At 42.6% G+C, this 18594-nt stretch overlaps 1 protein-coding gene across 1 annotated transcript in view; it reads left to right on the plus strand.

The window, feature by feature from the left end:
- The first annotated feature begins 8963 nt into the window (after positions 1-8963).
- The window catches only part of CDHR1 (cadherin related family member 1), a 44084-nt gene continuing 34453 nt past the window's right edge, over positions 8964-18594 (plus strand). Inside the window, exons 1-3 of the mRNA XM_062496506.1 lie at positions 8964-9470; positions 10232-10327; positions 18395-18540. Of these exons, the coding sequence (XP_062352490.1) occupies positions 9410-9470; positions 10232-10327; positions 18395-18540 (303 nt within the window). The 5' untranslated portion in view covers positions 8964-9409. The remainder of the gene's footprint in view (positions 9471-10231; positions 10328-18394; positions 18541-18594) is intronic.

The following is an 18594-nucleotide window of genomic DNA, read 5'->3' on the forward strand; positions in this document are numbered from 1 at the left end:
GTCTGGCTTCTGCAGCCTCACAGCCACAACAACCTCAGCTCTCCCAAGAAGCTCTAGCACCAAGCCCAGCTTCTGTCAGGCACTCAAGCTGCATCTGGGATGTTCCTTTACAAAGTGATTGGTCCCAGCTGCTCCTACAGCACAGGCGCTCAGGGCTGATGATATCTAGACCTAGACATCTGGTCTAGGAGGCATGGGAGCCCAAGCATTGAAAGGTTCCACCACACAAAAATTTGATTGTTAACTGCCCAGCAGGCACCTGTGCAGTCATTTAACTCCATTGCTGTGCACTCTGTTTGTGATGTGTGGTGCAGTCACAACAATGGATGCATCCTGGCTAAAGGACTCTGAGTACAAAAGCCAAACATGTTGGAGGAGGGTTTCCTTCAAGCACATGACAAGAAAGGTGCTGCTTAGGTCCATGAAGAAGAGTGATTTTCTGCTGGGTTTTGTCACGATTTTTGGTCTTCAGCACTGATTGCACCCTCTGGGGGAAAAAGACATATTCCTGAGGCAGCCTTTAGTGCTTGCCAGGTCTCTGAAAATCAAATCTCCATAGCATGTGCTTCAGATTGTCTCCCAAAACTGAAGTGCACTGGAAAATGCTGTCTTTGCTCAGTGGATCCTCCACACAAAGCTTGCAGTTTGCATTGCCTCAGTCAGCACCAGCTGTGTGACCTGTTCACCAAGCAACACTAAAACCTATTTGCATCACAGATTTCTCCCCAAGGGATTAATATGACTGTATAGGAAGATGTTTTCATAGAAAAAAAAAAAAGAAGAAAAGCTCTGAAGAAGTCCATCTGTTTACAAATGTTATCAGAGAAACAGTGGGGTGGTTAAAAACAAGATTCTGTATGAGCTGAGATAATGCAGCAGTGTCATCAAGTCCCTCCTTTTAAAGCATTCTTTTTGACTCCATGGCTTTCCAGTTGTTAACTTCCATTACATGGGAAACAATAAATGATGGAAATTGTCACTGAGCTCTTATCTTGATGTTGTTTGAGTGTACCAAGGTTAAACAATTCAGCATTTTCCTTTTACTTAGTAAAATATATACCAATACTGCTGCTTTATTCTGCACACATCTTCAGAAGTGTGATTGATGAAAAGAGAGAAAGCAAAAAAGTGTCTTGACCTCAACCTCGCTCCACCTTTGATAGTCTTTGAAAGGAACTCCTTTTACATTTTCATTGAAGTCAAGACTCAGCAGTTTTTAAAACAGATCCTTGAGTCTAAGCAGTAAGTCAACCTGCTCTTCATAATTTTATTATAAAATGTGCTTTGCACTTTTTTCTGTCTTTTGAACAGGAGAGTGTCTTTCAATTTGCTTCCTCAACATTCTTTCCATGCTTTCTTTTGTTCCTAAACATGTCAAGTCTTCCTCCTTGTCAATTCTCATTGAATAGGAAATTAATATTTCGCCTCTTGGCATGATGGTTCCCCACCCCTTCTTTGTCTATGTGGGATCTCAAAGAAATCCTGCTGTCTGAATTTCCTCAAAGGCTGAACTACATTAATTTGTTTCCTTGAATTTCTGTCCATGATACTGACTAGAGTGTATATTTTCAAATAATACATTTTTTAAATGGTGCTGTATTGCCTTTTTTGTTTTCAGACATAAATTTTGTACCAAGGACACACAGAGAATTTCAACAGCTCTGTTTCAAGGCCCCATATAATCACCTTAAATCCACAGTATGAGAAGGGATTTTTATGTCATTTAATTTGTATTTCGCCATTCACTGCAATAACTTTGGACTGTGTAATCTTAGCTAGCAGATGTGAAAGTTTTTTCTCAGATATTTTATCCATTCCTCAACTTAGCATCTATTGCTGACATTCTTGCTACATAGTTGTCTTGATTTATCTTAATGATAGATTGTTAAAAAAAAAGAGAGAAGCCAAATATAACATTTAGAGATAAAGTACTAGAAAGTATGGGAGGAGATGGTGAGAGCATGGTGCTCATAGGTAGAGCTAGTGGGAATGAAGAGACAATCTTCGGGCTCTCACCAGGTTAAAGTACTTCATTTGAGAACTGTCATACACACACTGATTGTAGAAATCTCTCCAGGCAAAGAGTAGATAGCTGATGGAAAATGTAAGTGGGAATAGAGCAATAGTCCCACGTGTTTTGGATGTAAATTACTTCAAAGCTGAGTATTTAACATCCTTGTAATAGAAAATCTGTTGACACATATCTTGTTTTTTAGGCTAAGGACAAGCACTGCTTTGGTTTAAGGCTGCCTGGATACTCAGGTTTCCTCTGGACACAGCAGTCCAAGGGAAAGCCCCCCGGATATGCCCTGGCCAGTTGGGTCTCAATACCCTAACAAGGTTAAGTACCTCATCCCTTAGTCCAGTGTGAGAGTTGCTGAGTTGTGGGATTCCCTTCTGAGAATGGTTTAAGGCACACCCCTGCATTCCCACCAGAGATCATAGGAAGAGCCACCTGCAGTCACAGTGTCATACATTTACCTGAGTAAAATCCAGGGGCTGCATCAGCCCCTGTGGCCAGAGTGCTGGTGTGGTTCAGAGCTGATCTCTAGCAAGGGCTTTGGTTCACCTGTAGTCTTTGCATTCATGCCATTCCTGTCCTGAGCAGCTGAGTTTGGTCAGATGTGGCAGTGAAAGGAGCACGTTTCATTTTCATACATCCCCTGGTTCAACAAGTCATGTTGCAGTCGTGTGAGCAGGACATCCACACAGGGATATCCATGGCATGCACACCAGCCAGGGGGTTTATGGGGAGAACACAAATGTTTCTTTGCTCTGCCTAAACAAGTCTCATTTTTCTCAGCCAAACTGAGTAAACTATAAAGTCTTGATTTATTCCATATTCACCCCCCCAACTCTGAGTTATATGTATAATTTTTACAGGCAAAATAATGAACAATGCTAATTATTTTGTAAATAACTTGGACTGCCTGTCTGCTGCTAAATGGCATCCTTCACACAGATCTGTGTCATGCTCCACAGCACCACATCCATCACAGATCATGCTGCTGAAGTGAATGTAGGCTATCTAAATACATCTGGATATTCTAGGGACTATTTGTTCATTTTCCATCCTTATCAAAAGAAAACTGGGAGAGTGATTCCTAGTTCTAAGGAAGCAAAGTTACTGAATTGTAAATGGATTTTGCAGTGGTTGTTAAAAGCCTCTAAGCTAGTTAAATGGATAACAGGAACTTTAATTACTTAGCAGCTGCAGAAAATGTTCCCCTTTCCTCAGTTACCTGCAGGACCTTTTTTGAAAATCCTATAAAACACTTTTTGGCAGACTAAAACCAGGAGAAGCTGTATCTGAGAAGAAGTTACTTCTTTTTCCCAGGAATTCCCCAAACCTCTGCTGCCACCCACAGTGAATGAAAATAATTCATGATAAATCATCCAGGTAAATGGTCTCAGATTTTTTTGTGTAGGCTAGCATTTTTTTTCTAATGGGATGAAAACACCATCTCTTTACCTGTGTGGAAAACATGGCCACCACATTTTGTTGGGAAAGCACTTTGTTGTATGTTTTAAAACCACTGTGGAAATGCTAAAACTGGTAGATATTTGGTGTCTGTTCTCCCTCTGTCTTCCAGACATTGTAATTTCTTAATTCCTTTGGAGATAAAAACATCATAGCTGTGTGTTTCTGTTCTTGTTGTCCAAAACAGGAGGGGTTCAAACCCAAGGGGCTCAAGTTGATATAATGCTGGTAGTCACATCTCTAAATCTTGGTTTTCCTTTCCATAAATGGGGAATGTTTTCCTTTTTCTGCTCTGTGTGTGTATCTTCCTGAATCAGTTGAGTTACAAAGTCTTTTTCACGCTATGTGTTTTATCAGGCTTAATTTTTTCTGTTGAGGGTGGTGAAATACTGACACGGGCTGCCCTGAGGAATGCCCTGTCCCTGGAAACATTCAGGAGCAACCTGATCTAGTTGAAGATGTCCTTGCTCATTGCAGGGGTTTGGACTAGATGAGTTTTAAAAGTCAAACCATTCTAATACTACCCAGGTTTCACCATTCTCCTGCACACTGCTGAGGTTTAGCATAGCTGCTTAGTGGAGCCTGGAATTACTGAGAGAAGAAAGGTTTATACATTTAACCAAGATCACTCATGATCACATCAGTATCCTTTGATTACTTTTATGTGAATTTAATGATCTTGGGCTATTTATTTATAGAGTGTCTGCTCTAGATATGAAAACTGAACTTAGACCCCTAGGTGTCAGAACTATAACAATCAGCTCATTTTCCTGTTAGAATGTTAAATTAATTTATTAATAGCAAGAAAATAACAGTGAGAGGAAGAAAGAGGTGTTTGTTTGTTTGCATTTTAATGTGTCATGACTACCAAAAATTCCACGTCATTTTAACAAATTTGCATTTCTTAAGTGATAAGAGTAGGCGGAGAGATGCATAAACTCTCACTTAGATGTGGCAAATTTGTTCTGGCAACAGGGAGGATCAGAGTTTAGTGGTAATGGCCAAGGACTCAAGCACACATCTCTGATTAGATTTAACCACTAAAACATAGGACTAATTCTCTTTTTGCTTAATTCCTACTGAGCAATATTTGACCTATTGCAAGTCTGTCTCTCTCTCACAGCTGGTAATTCACAAGGTAAAGGTGGGCATTGAAGACTTCTGAGGGACTTCAGTCTTTTCTCTCCTGTCAACAAACTGGCCCAGGTTCTTGCAGATTCCCCAGTTCCTATAGTTTCTCCCAGCAATCAGACAAAAAGTTTGGTGCTGTGTTATGAAAATGTAAAGTCTGGGTGGTGTAAAATTCTTCACCACCAAAACCAGTCATCTGAAATATCAACAGCTGTTTCTGGATTTCCAGCATCATCTGTATTCTGTATTAATGGAAATTGGTGGAGAGTGATGATATGCCTCAGTACAAGTCACCTCTCAGTCCTTTGCAGGGAGATTTTTAGGAGGAAGAATGATGTGGTTTGGGCAGGCAAGAGTGTTTTGTTTGGTTTGTGGTGGAAGCTGTGCGTTTAACTGTGTCTCAGGTCTGCTGGAACAAGAGTACTCTGATGCTTCCCAGGTGCCAGCCAAGCAGCAAACACCCAGGCAGCAAGTGTGATGGTTATATTTATGTTACCTCAGCATGCCCTACTGTTCTGATGGTGTTTGGAGATCAGCTGAGACAATTCTTGCTCACACCATGCTGTGGGACTTGCTACTTGCCCTTCAGTGTGCAAGGGACAGCCCAGCTGGGGCCAGGGCTGTTGGGGTGTCTGTCTTACCAATGTCTTATGTTCATGTCCCTTCCTTTGTTTTCAAGCTAAAAGACAAACCTCCCAATCATTTTCAAGGTGTGAGAATAGGGAGAGTTTTGAGAAAATTTGGCTGAGGCTCCACTTCTCTCCTTTGCAGAATTGCATGAGGAATTCTGAGTGAACTGTGCTGTGCATGATGCCTCCAGGTATCAATAGTAACTCCCACAGCTCCTTTTAACATGTGATTTACAAAGAGAAGGCCACAGTGTGATTTGGTGTCTTTCTGCACATGCTGAGGTTTATATGAAGTGTGCAGCACTTTTTATGATGAATTTATTTACATGCACAAATGTGCACACAAAAAATGCTGAATACTCCTCTCCAGGGTAATGCTTAATGTCATATACACCCTGAATTCAAGGACAAGCTATAAAAAAAAGTAGCTTGAATTGTTGTTATATGAGTGTGAACTTTATTACTTATCAATACTTGTCCAGAGCCCAGAACAGAGGAAAATGGAAACATAAAATCTGAAGGCAGTACATAGTTATTAAAAAAGCAAAGCAGGACAGTGGAAAATAATACCTGTTATTTCTTTCATTTTATTTTTCCCATGATTTTTAAATTGCAAATGCATGTAAGCATCCAAAAGCTGATTGAAATGCAGCTCATGCAGACCTCCCATTCACATGCCAAGCAGGCAGTGCCCAGGTGGGCAGCTCTAAGGTGAGTGATTTCTCTCTGTGCCAGCTCAGCCAGTGCCCTGAGTCCAGCCAGCCAGCATGGGTGGCAGCAGGTGCCAGCTGGGATTCCAGTGGCACAGCAGGGCACTCCTTCCTTCACTCAGCTGTGAAGAGGCTCCCACCATCCCCACCCCGAGCCCCTGGTGGCATTGCTGGGTAGTGTGAGAGGGGCTGTGCTCCTGGGGAAGTTTAGGTGCCCTTTGTTGTTGGCATCTGCTGCCAGTTCTAATCTGGCCAACATTTTAGGCTGTGCTTTGGGACTAGGCTCAAGAGCAGCTGTCTTTGTGGGACCCAGAGTTCCCCCATTCAGGGTTGTGTAAACTGTTAAATATTCATTGCATCGTTCAACATTTAAACCTCTATTGTATAAAAATTAAGTTTGTCTAACAAACTCCAGTAGATATTGCTAATCAGTGACCCAAACTTCTGTTCTGAAGGTACTGAATCTTTCCTGGATGTTTTTCATACTCAATAGTAAACAAAAACCTGGGAAACCAGTTGATCCAGATCAGGTGGGTATATTTGAGATCAGATGGGTATATTTAATTCTTCTTTTATATTTCTTGCTGCTCAATATGCTAAAAATGTGTGAAATAGAAAGTTTCTTCTACATAGATACAGGGATCCTTCCATTCTCAAAAATGTTGGGACAGAAGGTATTGCTTTCCTGAAACCCCTTCCTGCCCCTTTTCTTCCAAAGGTGAAAGTTCATCAAAATAACTCTGGATCCATGAGCTGTGTTAGTTTTGATCAAAGTTTATTTTCTGACAGAAAAAATGACTCTGTCGAATTTGGCTGTGTTAGGTACAGATCTGACTGTGCATAGACACATATTAGCTGGGTTTTCAAACTGTAAGGGGATTAAGAGCTCAAACTCATTGAAATTCAGGAGGGAGGCATTTTGCTTCCTTGAGATGCAGGCCCTAGAGATTCAGATCCCCAGGGGATGCAACCAGGGGAACAGATAGCTATTAACTTTGACAAGAGCTCTCCATCACTTGTTCTAGGAAAATACTCTGCAGAAAAAAAAAAAAAAAGTGTGGTGTTAGTTCTGGGTTGAAGAGACAGATAAGAAGACATGTAGGCGCTATTTATGTTTTCTTTTGGGTACCATGCAGGTCCATTTCTGTGATTTTATCAGTGGTTTAATACTATTTTTGACAGAGGTGGGATGATTAAATCTGCATCAGGGACTAAATTTATATCCATCTTCTATATGTGTGTCTGCTCCCACACAGTTTTCAGCTTTGAATCCCCGTATCACAAATTTAAATGCACTAAAAATACATTTGTTTTTCATAGTTGCCTCCTGCGAGTTTCCCTGAGCTTTACAAGCCACTGCTGCAGTCACAGATTGGTTCAGTGTAGAGCTTTTGTAAATAGTGCTCTACAAATATAATCATACAGAGTCAGAGCAAAGGTCTGATCCCACAGGAGATGGTCAGAAAGAGATCAAGATGTCAAAGAGCCTTCCCTGGTTTAACTTCCAAGCTTCTGGCAGGTGTTAATGTAGTGCTGTACTGAAGCAGGGTTTGCATCTGTGTCATCACATTTGTTAGTCATCGATGAACCCAGTCTTCATTAATTTGTCTGATCCATTTGCAGCCTTCTTTCGTCTTTTACTCTCTGTACCATTTTCTGGCAAATTCCATTATGGGTGATGAGTTTTGTCAATACTGACCCAGGAGTTCTGCTTTTCTCCTTCCGAAAGCCTTACAGCTGATTTGCTGTGCAGGCAGAGGTGTGCTGCCAGCAGCACGGTAGATCCCAGGGGACCTGCAGGAGCCCACAAGCCCTGTCCACAGCACGGGAGCAGCACAGCGCTGTGACTGCAGCAAAGGCTTCTCCCACCGCCCCCTCCAGCGCTTGTTCCCCCTGCCAAGGTCAGGGTAAAGCCCACTATAAATGTGTGACAGGATCTAATTGCCACCTCCTTCTCTAGGAACAGTACATAGGAGCTGCCCAGCCAGTGCCTCCCCACCATGAGTGATGAAGGCTGTCCCTAGAGCCCTGCCCATCCTCAGTTCTGCACCCCCAGGCCAGGGCTGGGAGGGGAGAGTGTCTTTGGGCTCCTGTCTGAGGAACATGACCCTGCTCCCCCTGGAGCTTCAGCAAACTGTGGTTAAACATGTGGATGGCTGAGGGAGCCAAGGACCCTCACCGCTGCCCTGTGTGAAGCTGTTTCCTGGCTCTGCACCTGCTTTCAGCGTTTCCACTGCCTGCACCCACCTCACCTGTGCCACTGCAGCCACCCAACAAGGGTCACTGCCAGGTAACGTGTGCGGCTCTTGCCACATTTTAAAACACTGAGATGCGGAACTCTTGGGCTGATTAATTTCTTCGACCTATTTTTTTTCACTCTGGCTGTTAATTAAATAACCCAGAAAACTCCATTAGCACATCCTTAAAGGTCAAGTGCTTTGCTGCAGGTCAGGTTTAAACAGCTCAGCCCCAGTGTAAACATCTCAGCACCTGGCAGCCAGGCACTGCAGCATCACACAGCCACAGAATGGTCTGAGCTGCAAGGGACCACAAGGCTCACCGGGTCACCTACAGCCTCTGATGGAGCCCCTTTCAGAGACATTTATCTGTGAACGTCCTCGGTGTGGCTGGTTTTAACCATATCGTGTACTGGAATATAGACATATTTTAGTTAACGCAAACACCTTCTATTTGTCAAAACAAGCAATTTTAAAAAGCCACTCTGTAAACTTTTTCGATGTGTTGATGATTAAACACTCTTTGTAGTAGGTTGAAAATTGCCCGCTGAAAGTAAAAGATGCTTTCAGCAATTCATGCAGTTTAAGAATTAAATGATTGGGCCAACTCATAAAAAGAACATTTTTATTTCTGCAGTTTCAATAGGCAATGTTGTGTATTTTTTTGCTATCATAAGTGTTTTCTTTAAAACGGTAACAATAATTTCCATTGTTTTTGCTAATAATAAATTTTCTTCTTTTGTAGTTTCTTAATATTACCAAAGCTAAAATAAAAAATAAACTTATTTTAGCTTTTAAAAACAGAGAACTGGCTTAGAGAATTAAAGATAGAGTTCAGAAAGAAAACAAATTTCTACTTTACCCTCCCCCTGACTTTTATGTTTGGACAGCACAGATACAGTGCCAACAGCAAAACATGAGAGTTACAGTGGTTCCTCCAAATCTTTTCTCAGAGACGAGTCCCACAGCTCCCTGCAAAGCAATTGGTCTAATTAGGTGGTAGGAAGGAGCTTCTTAAAATTCCTCAGAAATTAAGACGTGTCATCCGCTTAACATCTTAGCATCTGTTACTGCCTCTTCCACGTTTCTCCACTACATCAGTCTGAAGGGAGCTTTCCTGGATATTTCAGAGACATAAAAAATAAAATAAAATAAAATAAATAAAAACAACAACACCCAAGCCCTTACAACACAGAAGAAGTTGGTTCTTTCTGCAGTGGGATGAAGCATGTAAGGCATTTCACCCCCTCCTTATTTCTCAGTTTGGTGCATGTTTGCCTGGGTGAGTACAATAACCATTTTGTTAAGTAAAAATATAGGAGAATACAAGCATGACCTTAAATCCTGTAGTTATCCTTACTGGTGTGCTGATGTTGTTCTGAAATATTTCCCTTGGCAATTGGTTTTTGTGAAAATGTTACCTTCTGTGTTTATATATTTGCAGTTTTGTATCAAATGGGCTATTTTGAATTTCTCAGTAGAATGACAACTAATTTGTTGTTTTTTGTTTTGTTTTTTTTTAACTTTGCTGTTGTCTGGCAGCAAGTAAGTATTTAATTATGGTTAATTGCTCGTAGTAGGCATAATTTTAAGGCAAGATGTTTTTAGAACACTGGTTAAGAATACTGGGTAAGGCACCAAGGCATTGGGAAAGTTTCAGGCTTGTATGTGTAGAGTAGAGGAGAGGTGTTCCATCACTGCAAGCTGAAAAAGTTAATTTTTCATTGAAGCTGCCTGGAACTGGCTGAGATTGTTTTAGGGAGACCCTGCTATTTGTTTTGTTTCTGTCAGTTTGGAGGTTTTTCATATACTCTCTATATTTCCTGCTGTGTAAATACTGGCACAGTGGCATGTAGATGTAATTTTATTAAAAATATCTATACAGATACAGTTCTGAAAGTCCATTGCAGCAACTGGGTGTGTTATGCACTCCTAGTATTCCCAAAACAGCTCCTGTTTACTGAGAGTCAGGTAACTGAGCCAGCCAAATAACTGTCACCTACAAAATGCTTTTGTTTGGCTTCTGTTTTGTTTTAATTTCAGTTCAGGCAAATTATGCCCCCTATTTCTTTGATAATGGAGCCAGAAGCACAAATGGGAACATGGCACTTCTCAGCCTTTCGGAGGACACGCCTGTTGGTCAGTATTAAATTTTGTATGTCTAAACTATGGAACTGGAGTTGCCTGCTCTTATGATTAACATATGTATTTTCTTGTGGATTGTTGATATGCTGTGATCTTATGTGTTTTTCACCCAAGCTTTTAACTGGCCTCAATTTAAAATGGCATGTTTGAATTGTAGCTTCAATTTAAAAACATGAATTCCAGCTCCCTCTTTTTTGGTCCACCAATCTATTCACAGCTTCAGAGCACAGACCTTTGGGGTCAGAAATAAACTCGAGGTTAGAGGCTTCTTACCAGTTCTGTAAATGCTTATGAGAAGAAAGCCTAGTTTCTAGTAATTTTATCAGCCTTGATAAAAGCAAGCTGTACACTGAAACGTAAGGGACATGATTTTTTCCAAACACATTTTTAATGTTTATATACAAATGATAGAAAATGTTTCTACTTGCAGTAAAAATTGTTTTGTCTAAATAACTGAATTTTTTTCCAAAGTTTTATTTTTAGTTTTGCTTTATTGAAAATCCAAAAATTGATACAGATTCCAGCCCTCTGACACAGGTCTATTTAAGTCAAATAAGAGCAAAAAGTGATTTATAATCAATATTTTCTGTGGGGGGGAAATAATCTCCTAACACCTAAACAATTAAATTAAAACTATATTAAGTGGTGAACATCACCTTTACTTCGAACTTTGCACTGAGATTTTATTTAGGATTTTCTTCTGTTTGTCTGTAGCTTTTCACAGGCTGAATTAGAAAAATATTTAGTTCATGCAAACTGGGTAGCGAAGCACCCCTTTACTCGTGCCTCATGCAGAGAGGAGAGCTATGGGTGCACAGGGGGTGCCCCCAAACACCCCCTCGCAGGGCTTAGGCAGCTGGGGAAGGCCAGGATGAGGGAGGGATCAGAAGGCACAGCCTGCTCAGAAAGCCTGACACTGTCACCCACGCCTTCTTAAATCAGAACAAGGTCGCTCTCAGTGCTGGGCAGCAGCTGCCTGGGTTTGCTCAAAGTCTCCATTTCTGACCCAGTGCTGTTAATATCATCCAAGACCCACGCTGGGCCTGCTAGAGGGTGGGGAGACGGGTATTTGGAAGCAGCAAATTCTCCTTTACCTGCTCAGTTTGAGAAGAGGAGGGGGAGAAGGCAGCACATAGTGTAGAAGTGACACATCATGATGACGACCTTAAATGGAGCTTGCTTACCATGCAGAAGGCATTCCCTATAAGTTTGCTCAATCTTAAGTGGAAACCTCAGCTTGAAGGCCAACAGTGATGTAAAAATGTAGTGGCACTTGCAAAAGCCAGAGGAAGACCAAGGAGCTGCAGTTTTTGCTCTACTTGTGCCTGGATCCTCATGGAAACCACGCTTAGTTCAGCTTTGGCAATCCCTACAGTTCTGCTGATTGCTGGAGTTAGATTAGCCAGTGGAATCACCTGTCCAAGTGTAGATAAGGCTTGTAATGCCAGACAGCCACAAAATGGGACCCCAAGTCAGTTTGTTTGGGGTGGTGCTTGCCAACTCCACCACTGAAACCGCAGGCAGTACAACTCTCTTGCCATCCAGCTCCCACTCCTGGTGTGGTCCAGCCTGCAGACATTCACAGAGCACCAGCCTCTCCCTGCCACCACTGGGAGCCTCCAGGCACCTGCGTGGGGATGAGGAGCTAAAGATGGCACAGAGCCACAACATGGGAAAAATGTCCCTCCTGTCAGGACTGCAGCACCACATGGTCTCTCAAGTGACAGCATTCCCTGCAGCAGTGAAGTACAGCAGTAATTTCCACTGATCTAATCTGGTGCTCCAGCAGCCAAAAAAAAAAAAAAGAACAGTGTGCCTCAACAGCAAAACATCAGTGTGAGGGATCAGAGCCTGTGTTAGTGCTCTCCTAATTAGCCTGAGTAAGAGTAATGATATATGTGATGGGCTTCTGTATGTGCTTTTGTAACATTAGCAACCAGACTAGGGACATAGAGGTCTCTGGAGAGTTTGTGCTTTGCCTGCAGCAGTGATAGAGCTCAGGCTGCTCTGAGAGTTGCTGTGCCTCCTGCCTACTAGCTTCACCCAGGATGTGCTCACATGTATTTAAATTGGCTGGCTTGTACTTCTAATTTGCTGTAGGTGCTTTAAAAGACAAGAGAGAAGCAGCTTCTCTCTGAAAGCTCCAAAAGACCTGTAGAAACCCTGGGGAAAGGGAGCTAAGACCTTACTTTTGAGAAGACCAAACATGGTTGCCTTGTCACACAACTTCCAGTGCTTCTTTGGGCTAATTCCCAGAATACCTTGGCAAACAGCTATAAGTACTGCAAGGTCCTCTCTTCTGAAAACACTTATAGAAGTTCCATTGGAACATGGTTGCTTGGGATTTACTTAATGCAAACTGCTGCTTCCCATGTCAGCGTAGCCACTCCCCAGGGAGGCTTTGGCAGAGATAGACACAGAGGAGGACACAAACAGCACTGACACCTCAGTGCTGCAGCACTGGGTGTGCTTCCAGCTTTGTACAGGGCAAGAGGACCAGAGTTCACATCAGACCACAGCCAGATCTTTGTGCCAGAGCTCAGTGCTAAATGGCTACCAGGCTGGCCCTTTTCTGTGGCACTGCAGAGGAGTCTCTTCTTCTTCATCACTTGCTCTGATCTCCTCCAGAAGCAGGAGAAGGAATCTGGTCTCCCATGTCCATGTGCAGTTCCAAGCCTCCACACTTCTGCAGTCATCTCTCAGGTTGAGCAGGATAGTCAGTGACAAAACAGGGGAACTAAAACATCTATATGTTTGATTCTGGATGGCTTCACTCAGGTTTATGTGCTGCAAAAATCGAGAGGTTGCTATTATATCTTCCCTGTCCTTACATAAAGTTTGGAGTCGTGGACAGGATGTTTTTCTTGGCAGCAGTTGGTGTCTGATCTGTGCAATGCCATGGAGAGCAGCTTTAATAAACCTCCAGAAATTTTACAGTCTTTGGCCCTGCTGAGATTTCAAGTGGTTGGCAAAGTAGTATGTGTTAGTTATATTCCCAGACATCTGTAGGCAAGGGACATGCAACATTTGGGAACACTGAAAGGACATTATGGATTCTCTGTGTGGCTGTAGAAAGAGAAATTGCAGTTCTGCAGCTGTGGGAACACATCAAATTCATTACCATTCTCATATCATCCTTAACTTGACCTTCTTTTCCCTTGCCCAGTTTTGCTTATTTACAGATAGTTGTAATTTGTGTACCAAGTCATCATGAAACCAGCAAGGACTATTTTTGCATGAATGCTTGAAAGTACCTGCAGATTCCCAGATCTTATTTATTGCTGCAGGGCATGAGACCCCCTAAGGGTAAGAGGGGCCAGAACAGAAACCCCTTTCAGTGCCAGATTTAAGAAGAATGGGTGAAGATATAAACTGAAGTAGCAGTTGGTGTTTGTGGCTTGGTGGGGCAGGTGGGTAATTAGCTCTTTGCATGTGTACATACAAAATGTGCGTGTGCTCCTAATCAAGGTCTTAAGGCAGGAGTGGGATGCTATTTCAGGTTGTTTGTTTCATCTTACCTCATAATCCTTGTAAGCCTTATAGTGGGGACAGAGTGGGGCTGGGAACAGCTGCAGAGCAGGGGATTGGAGCATACTCAGAAGGCCTAAGTTCATTACTCTCTCAAAGCCCAAATATCGTCAATGCTCTGTAGATCTCTGCATGATCTTCTTGCATTTCCCTTTCTGTTTTTTCCCTTGCCCCCAAGAAGGCATTCCTTCCATCAAAAGCCAGTTTGTAGTGGCAGATCTTTGATCAAAGCTACAGCTGCCAGCTACTCACCCCTGCATGACTGATCCCTTCAGATCCCTCCATCCTTCAAGCTTGTCCTGTTCCTACACTTTCCTGGTCTCCTTTCTTCCCATCATTCACAGCTGACTGTGGAGAGCCTTCTGTCCTCTGTGGTACCTATCATTCTTTCCTTGTTTCTGTCACTCTGGTCCACCCCTAGGAAAGCTGGTAGCTGTAAGAACAGAAGTGTTAAACACAGCCTGCCTTCTGCACCCCTGCAGCAGTGCCAGACATGCACAGAGCAAAGCCCCCTGCAAAGCCGAGCACTGCACAGAGATGCTCTGAGGACTCACAGGTGTTACAGCCTTCAATTTTGTTCTGATTCTTCTGACAGAAACTGCAGACACATCAGAAAATTGCACTCAGGTGGCTTCTCCTTGGAGTTGGTTGCTGTGGGTGCCGCAGGGACATATTGCTGCTGTCCTTGGGGTGGTGGTCCAGGCCCCATGCTGAGCACTTACTGCCATATCCCATCTCTCCAGGACAGCCCTGGCAGCTGCAGGGAGTGTTTCAGCTGCTGCTGTAGCTGCCATGGCTTTTGGGCTGTTGCTCCTGCCATGTCTCTGCTCTGCCAGCTGCCTAGTGCACCATGGTGCTGGGAAGGAGCAGGATTCTTCTGGGTATGGCCCAGAAGGAGCAGTAGCAGGCAGTGAATGGGAAAGGAGCCGGCTTTGGGGAAGCCATGGTGTGTGTCCGTGACGTCCATCCCTGAGCACCCCCTGTGCTTGGGGTGAGTATGGTGTGAAAACAGCTGTCTGTGGCTTTGTGCTAGCTGTCCATCTCCTTTTCTGCTGGGGAAACGGGCCCTTGCTGAGACAGGTGGACAGTAGGCATATGACCCTGGGCAAGGTGGTATTTGCTGTGACATTAGGAACAGAGGTGTCTTGTGCTGGGAGCATGGTCACGCAGGTCCCTCTCAGCATCTTGTTAACAGATGTCAGCTGTGGTGGCAAAGGAAATGGCAGGACTGAACATGAATCCAAAATGTGCTTGGCTTGTTTAACTGACAGGGAAGGGATCTGATTGCTGAGTGTTGCACAGCAGAGAGGGAAAACGTGTCTTCAGTGGGAAGGCAAAACCAGCCCCAGAGCCCAGGGCAGATACTGTGATTAAATCTAAGTCAAAAATGAAGTAAAATGGAGCAATGGCAACATGAGACAGCCATTTAGGCCAAATGGCAGAACAGAGAGAAAATTACTTCTAAGATGGAATAGGAAAACAGAGTGAAAAAGCCTGGCATGGTTCCTGGGAGGAAACCACAGCAGGAAGCAACAAGTAGCTCCCCAGGACTCCCCTGTCCCAATCTGCTGCACCATCCCCTGGGTACTCAGAGTACCCAGCTCTTCTAACTGTGGTATTTGCCATATCCTGAAGTAAAGACTCTTCTATTCCCCTATTTTTGACAGGGAGAGGCTGTTTACTTGGTATCCTCCAGTAAGATTTTAGCTGTCTTTTTCATTTATTTCCTTTTCAGCAAGTAGAGGCAGCACACTGAGAACAGATTTTTAATTGGCATTAACACTGTGCTGAGAAGTGTTCCTGAGGGTGTTAATGATATGGAGAGTACTGTGCAGTGAAATTACAATTTGGAAAAAATAAGGAATTATAATGAGTTAGAAAATAAATTTTGATCCACAATCTAATTTAAAAGTCATGCGAGTATTTTGTATTATGAAAAATGAAGTACCAGCTTTAGCTAAAAAGCAAACAGTCCAGTGTAAAAATCAATGAAGTTCATCATTACTTGCTCCAAAAGCTCAGAAATCTCAGTCTGTACCAACATCAATTAGCATTATTATTTAGCAACAAAAAAGTTCCTGTCTTCCCTATAAGAAACCCTAAGAAATGTCAGAAAGGAAACCTTAAGATTTAAAGAACAAGCCCAGGTTCAAATGCATTCACATAAACTTTCAGTCTGTTCACCAGCCCTGTGCCCCCTGAGGAGTGGTTTGCCTTTGTGTACTGCTGGTATTGGTATTTCAGGGCAGCCACAGCCACAGCAGAGACCTTGTGCCTGGTGGCTGCTCTCAGGTCCAAGAGAGCCCAGAAGTGGTGTCCATCCTGTTTCTCCACAGCACAGAGAGCCCTAGAAACAGGCAGGACAGTCAGCGTTGTGTCAAGTGCAAGGAACAGGGAAAGGTAGTAAGAAGTGCAGAAAACAACTGAGAAGTAGAGACTAATGACCAAAAAAAGGCTGCAGAAAAGCACTATATGTATAAGGATATCAGTGAGGTAATGACAACTGACACCTTAAATCTCCAATTGGACCCAGCTGTGATATTAAGACAAAGCTCTTGATAAACAAAAATAAATGAGTCAATGCTAGTGCTGCAGATCCCTCCACAGTTTTCAGATTTCTGTCTCTTATATAGATAGTTGTATGAGGAAGCAGGCATCCTTTCAGGATACTATTTTATATCGGTCCCAGTTAATTAGTCTCCTTTTATTTCCTTGTGTTTAGAAAGTTGTTACAGTCAGAAGTGTCTCATCATACTTCTCATTGTCTTTCCCTAATAATTTTCAGGGATCACGGTTACAGATGTGTTGTTATTTTCCATTCTGTTTTGTGGGAAAAGTACAAGAAAAATGTGGAAAAGTTTTTGGTAGTTTTGTGAACTGTTGCAAGTCTTGATTGTTTGCTGGTTGGCTGAACCAGCTTGTAACAGGGTCTCTTTGTTAGTGTTCTTGTGGGTGTGTTGGTTTTTGCAATTTTTCTGTACAAATGTGCCCAAATATTTTCCTGGTAATTATCATAAGCGAGTTTACTCATAAGTGAGCAAGATTCCACATAGTTTGGTATAATCTCTTTCAAGACAAGAAGGCAGCCGTGCTTTCCAAATATCACCACTGATGGCTGGATGTCCCATGTCCATTAAGGCCTCTGAACAACTTCACAGTTTGCATGCCAAGGAGGAAGCAAATGAGGTCCAAAATGTTGCCTTGAAAAACTGAGGAAACCTTCGAGAAGCTGACCTGTCAGTGGTGTGGGCAAAGTTCTAGAATGAAACAAAAGCTTACACATCTGGTCAGTGATCTATGCTACTGAAGAAGGGAGATGAGAAAAAATTATCACTTTTGAGAACTGAATTAAACATCTCTCAAACTCAGGGCCAGAGTAGTTTAAAACCAAAGTCTTAGTGTTCTTCTTTAACTTTATGCTAACTTTCTTAGCAGGGATCCTTCCATCCTATACTTGGGTTGCATGCATGAGCAAAACTCACTAGTAACCAGTGAGTCACTTGGCTGCAGTATTCCCAGTCAGAGGGCTTTGTCAGATGTAGAGCACAGTTTCTGTGCTTAACCTCTACAACCTGAATATCTCAGGTAACTTACCCAAGGCACAGCAGATTGGAAGGAAACAACAGTGGTTTATATTCCAAGCACAGTAAACTGGTGTTTGTAAACTGCTTGAAGTTATTTGGATGAAAGTATTAATGCACAGTAGAATGACAGACATGTAAATTTAAAAAATAATACTAATAAACACTCTCATCATGCTTTGAAAATATAGGTGTTATAACTCCCCCAGGAATTATTATTTATAGTACACAAAGTCAGTTTACTGGAAACACTGGCACCAACCTCTCATTTTTTAAAATAGAAATAACAACTTTTCTTCAGTTTCTGAAGGAAATACATAGATGAGTTTGAAAAATTTATTAATTGATATGAGCTTGAGTGGGCATGTCAAGTAAAAAACTTAATGAAAGAGAGCTAATGAGTGGGAGTGAAGTAGGAAAGAAGACTTTTGCATAGATTAATTCTGAGACTGGGAAAACACTAAAATGTCCTTGCACCTCCCAAGTTCCAGAGCTCAGATCCAGTCCTGCAGGAGCTCTCCCTGAAGGGATATTGCCAAATTCTCTGCATGCTAGTTTGCAGTTCTGTTGCTACCACAAAGAAGAGATCTGTGAGGGCCTTTTGGTGCTGCTGACATTGTACAAGAGCATCACTTCTGGCTCACCTGGGCTGAGAGCTGGTGAAGAATTTGTCACCTATGTAAATCCTTGGTTATGAACAGTATTGACCTGGGTACAGCTCCACAGCAAAGGGCCTAAAGTGACAGAAACCAGCCCTGATGAACTCAGTTTTACCAGCTGGCTAAATCAGGACTATTGAACTACCTGCTTATCCATATTTCCCAGTTAAGTAGGTTTGACTGACAAAAGCTTTTCCTGCTGCATCGTAGGCAAGTTCCTAAGGAACAGGCCAGTGAAATGCTCACTGATTGAAATGACTACAGGGAAATGCTGTTGAATATCGTTTTTTCAGGTACCCATGTGTACACTCTGAATGGAACTGATCCAGAAGGAGATCCTGTGACATATGACCTGACCTACGAAGCTGGATCAAGACGCTACTTTTCTGTTGACAGGAATCTTGGAAATGTTACTTTGATCGAGGAGCTTGACAGAGAGGTACAATCAAATGGCACCACTCCAGGTGTTTGTAGAATTTCTTTCAGTTTAATT

Source organism: Cinclus cinclus, chromosome 7 (genome assembly GCF_963662255.1).
Source record: "Cinclus cinclus chromosome 7, bCinCin1.1, whole genome shotgun sequence".
In the NCBI taxonomy this organism is placed as follows: Eukaryota; Metazoa; Chordata; class Aves; order Passeriformes; family Cinclidae; genus Cinclus; species Cinclus cinclus.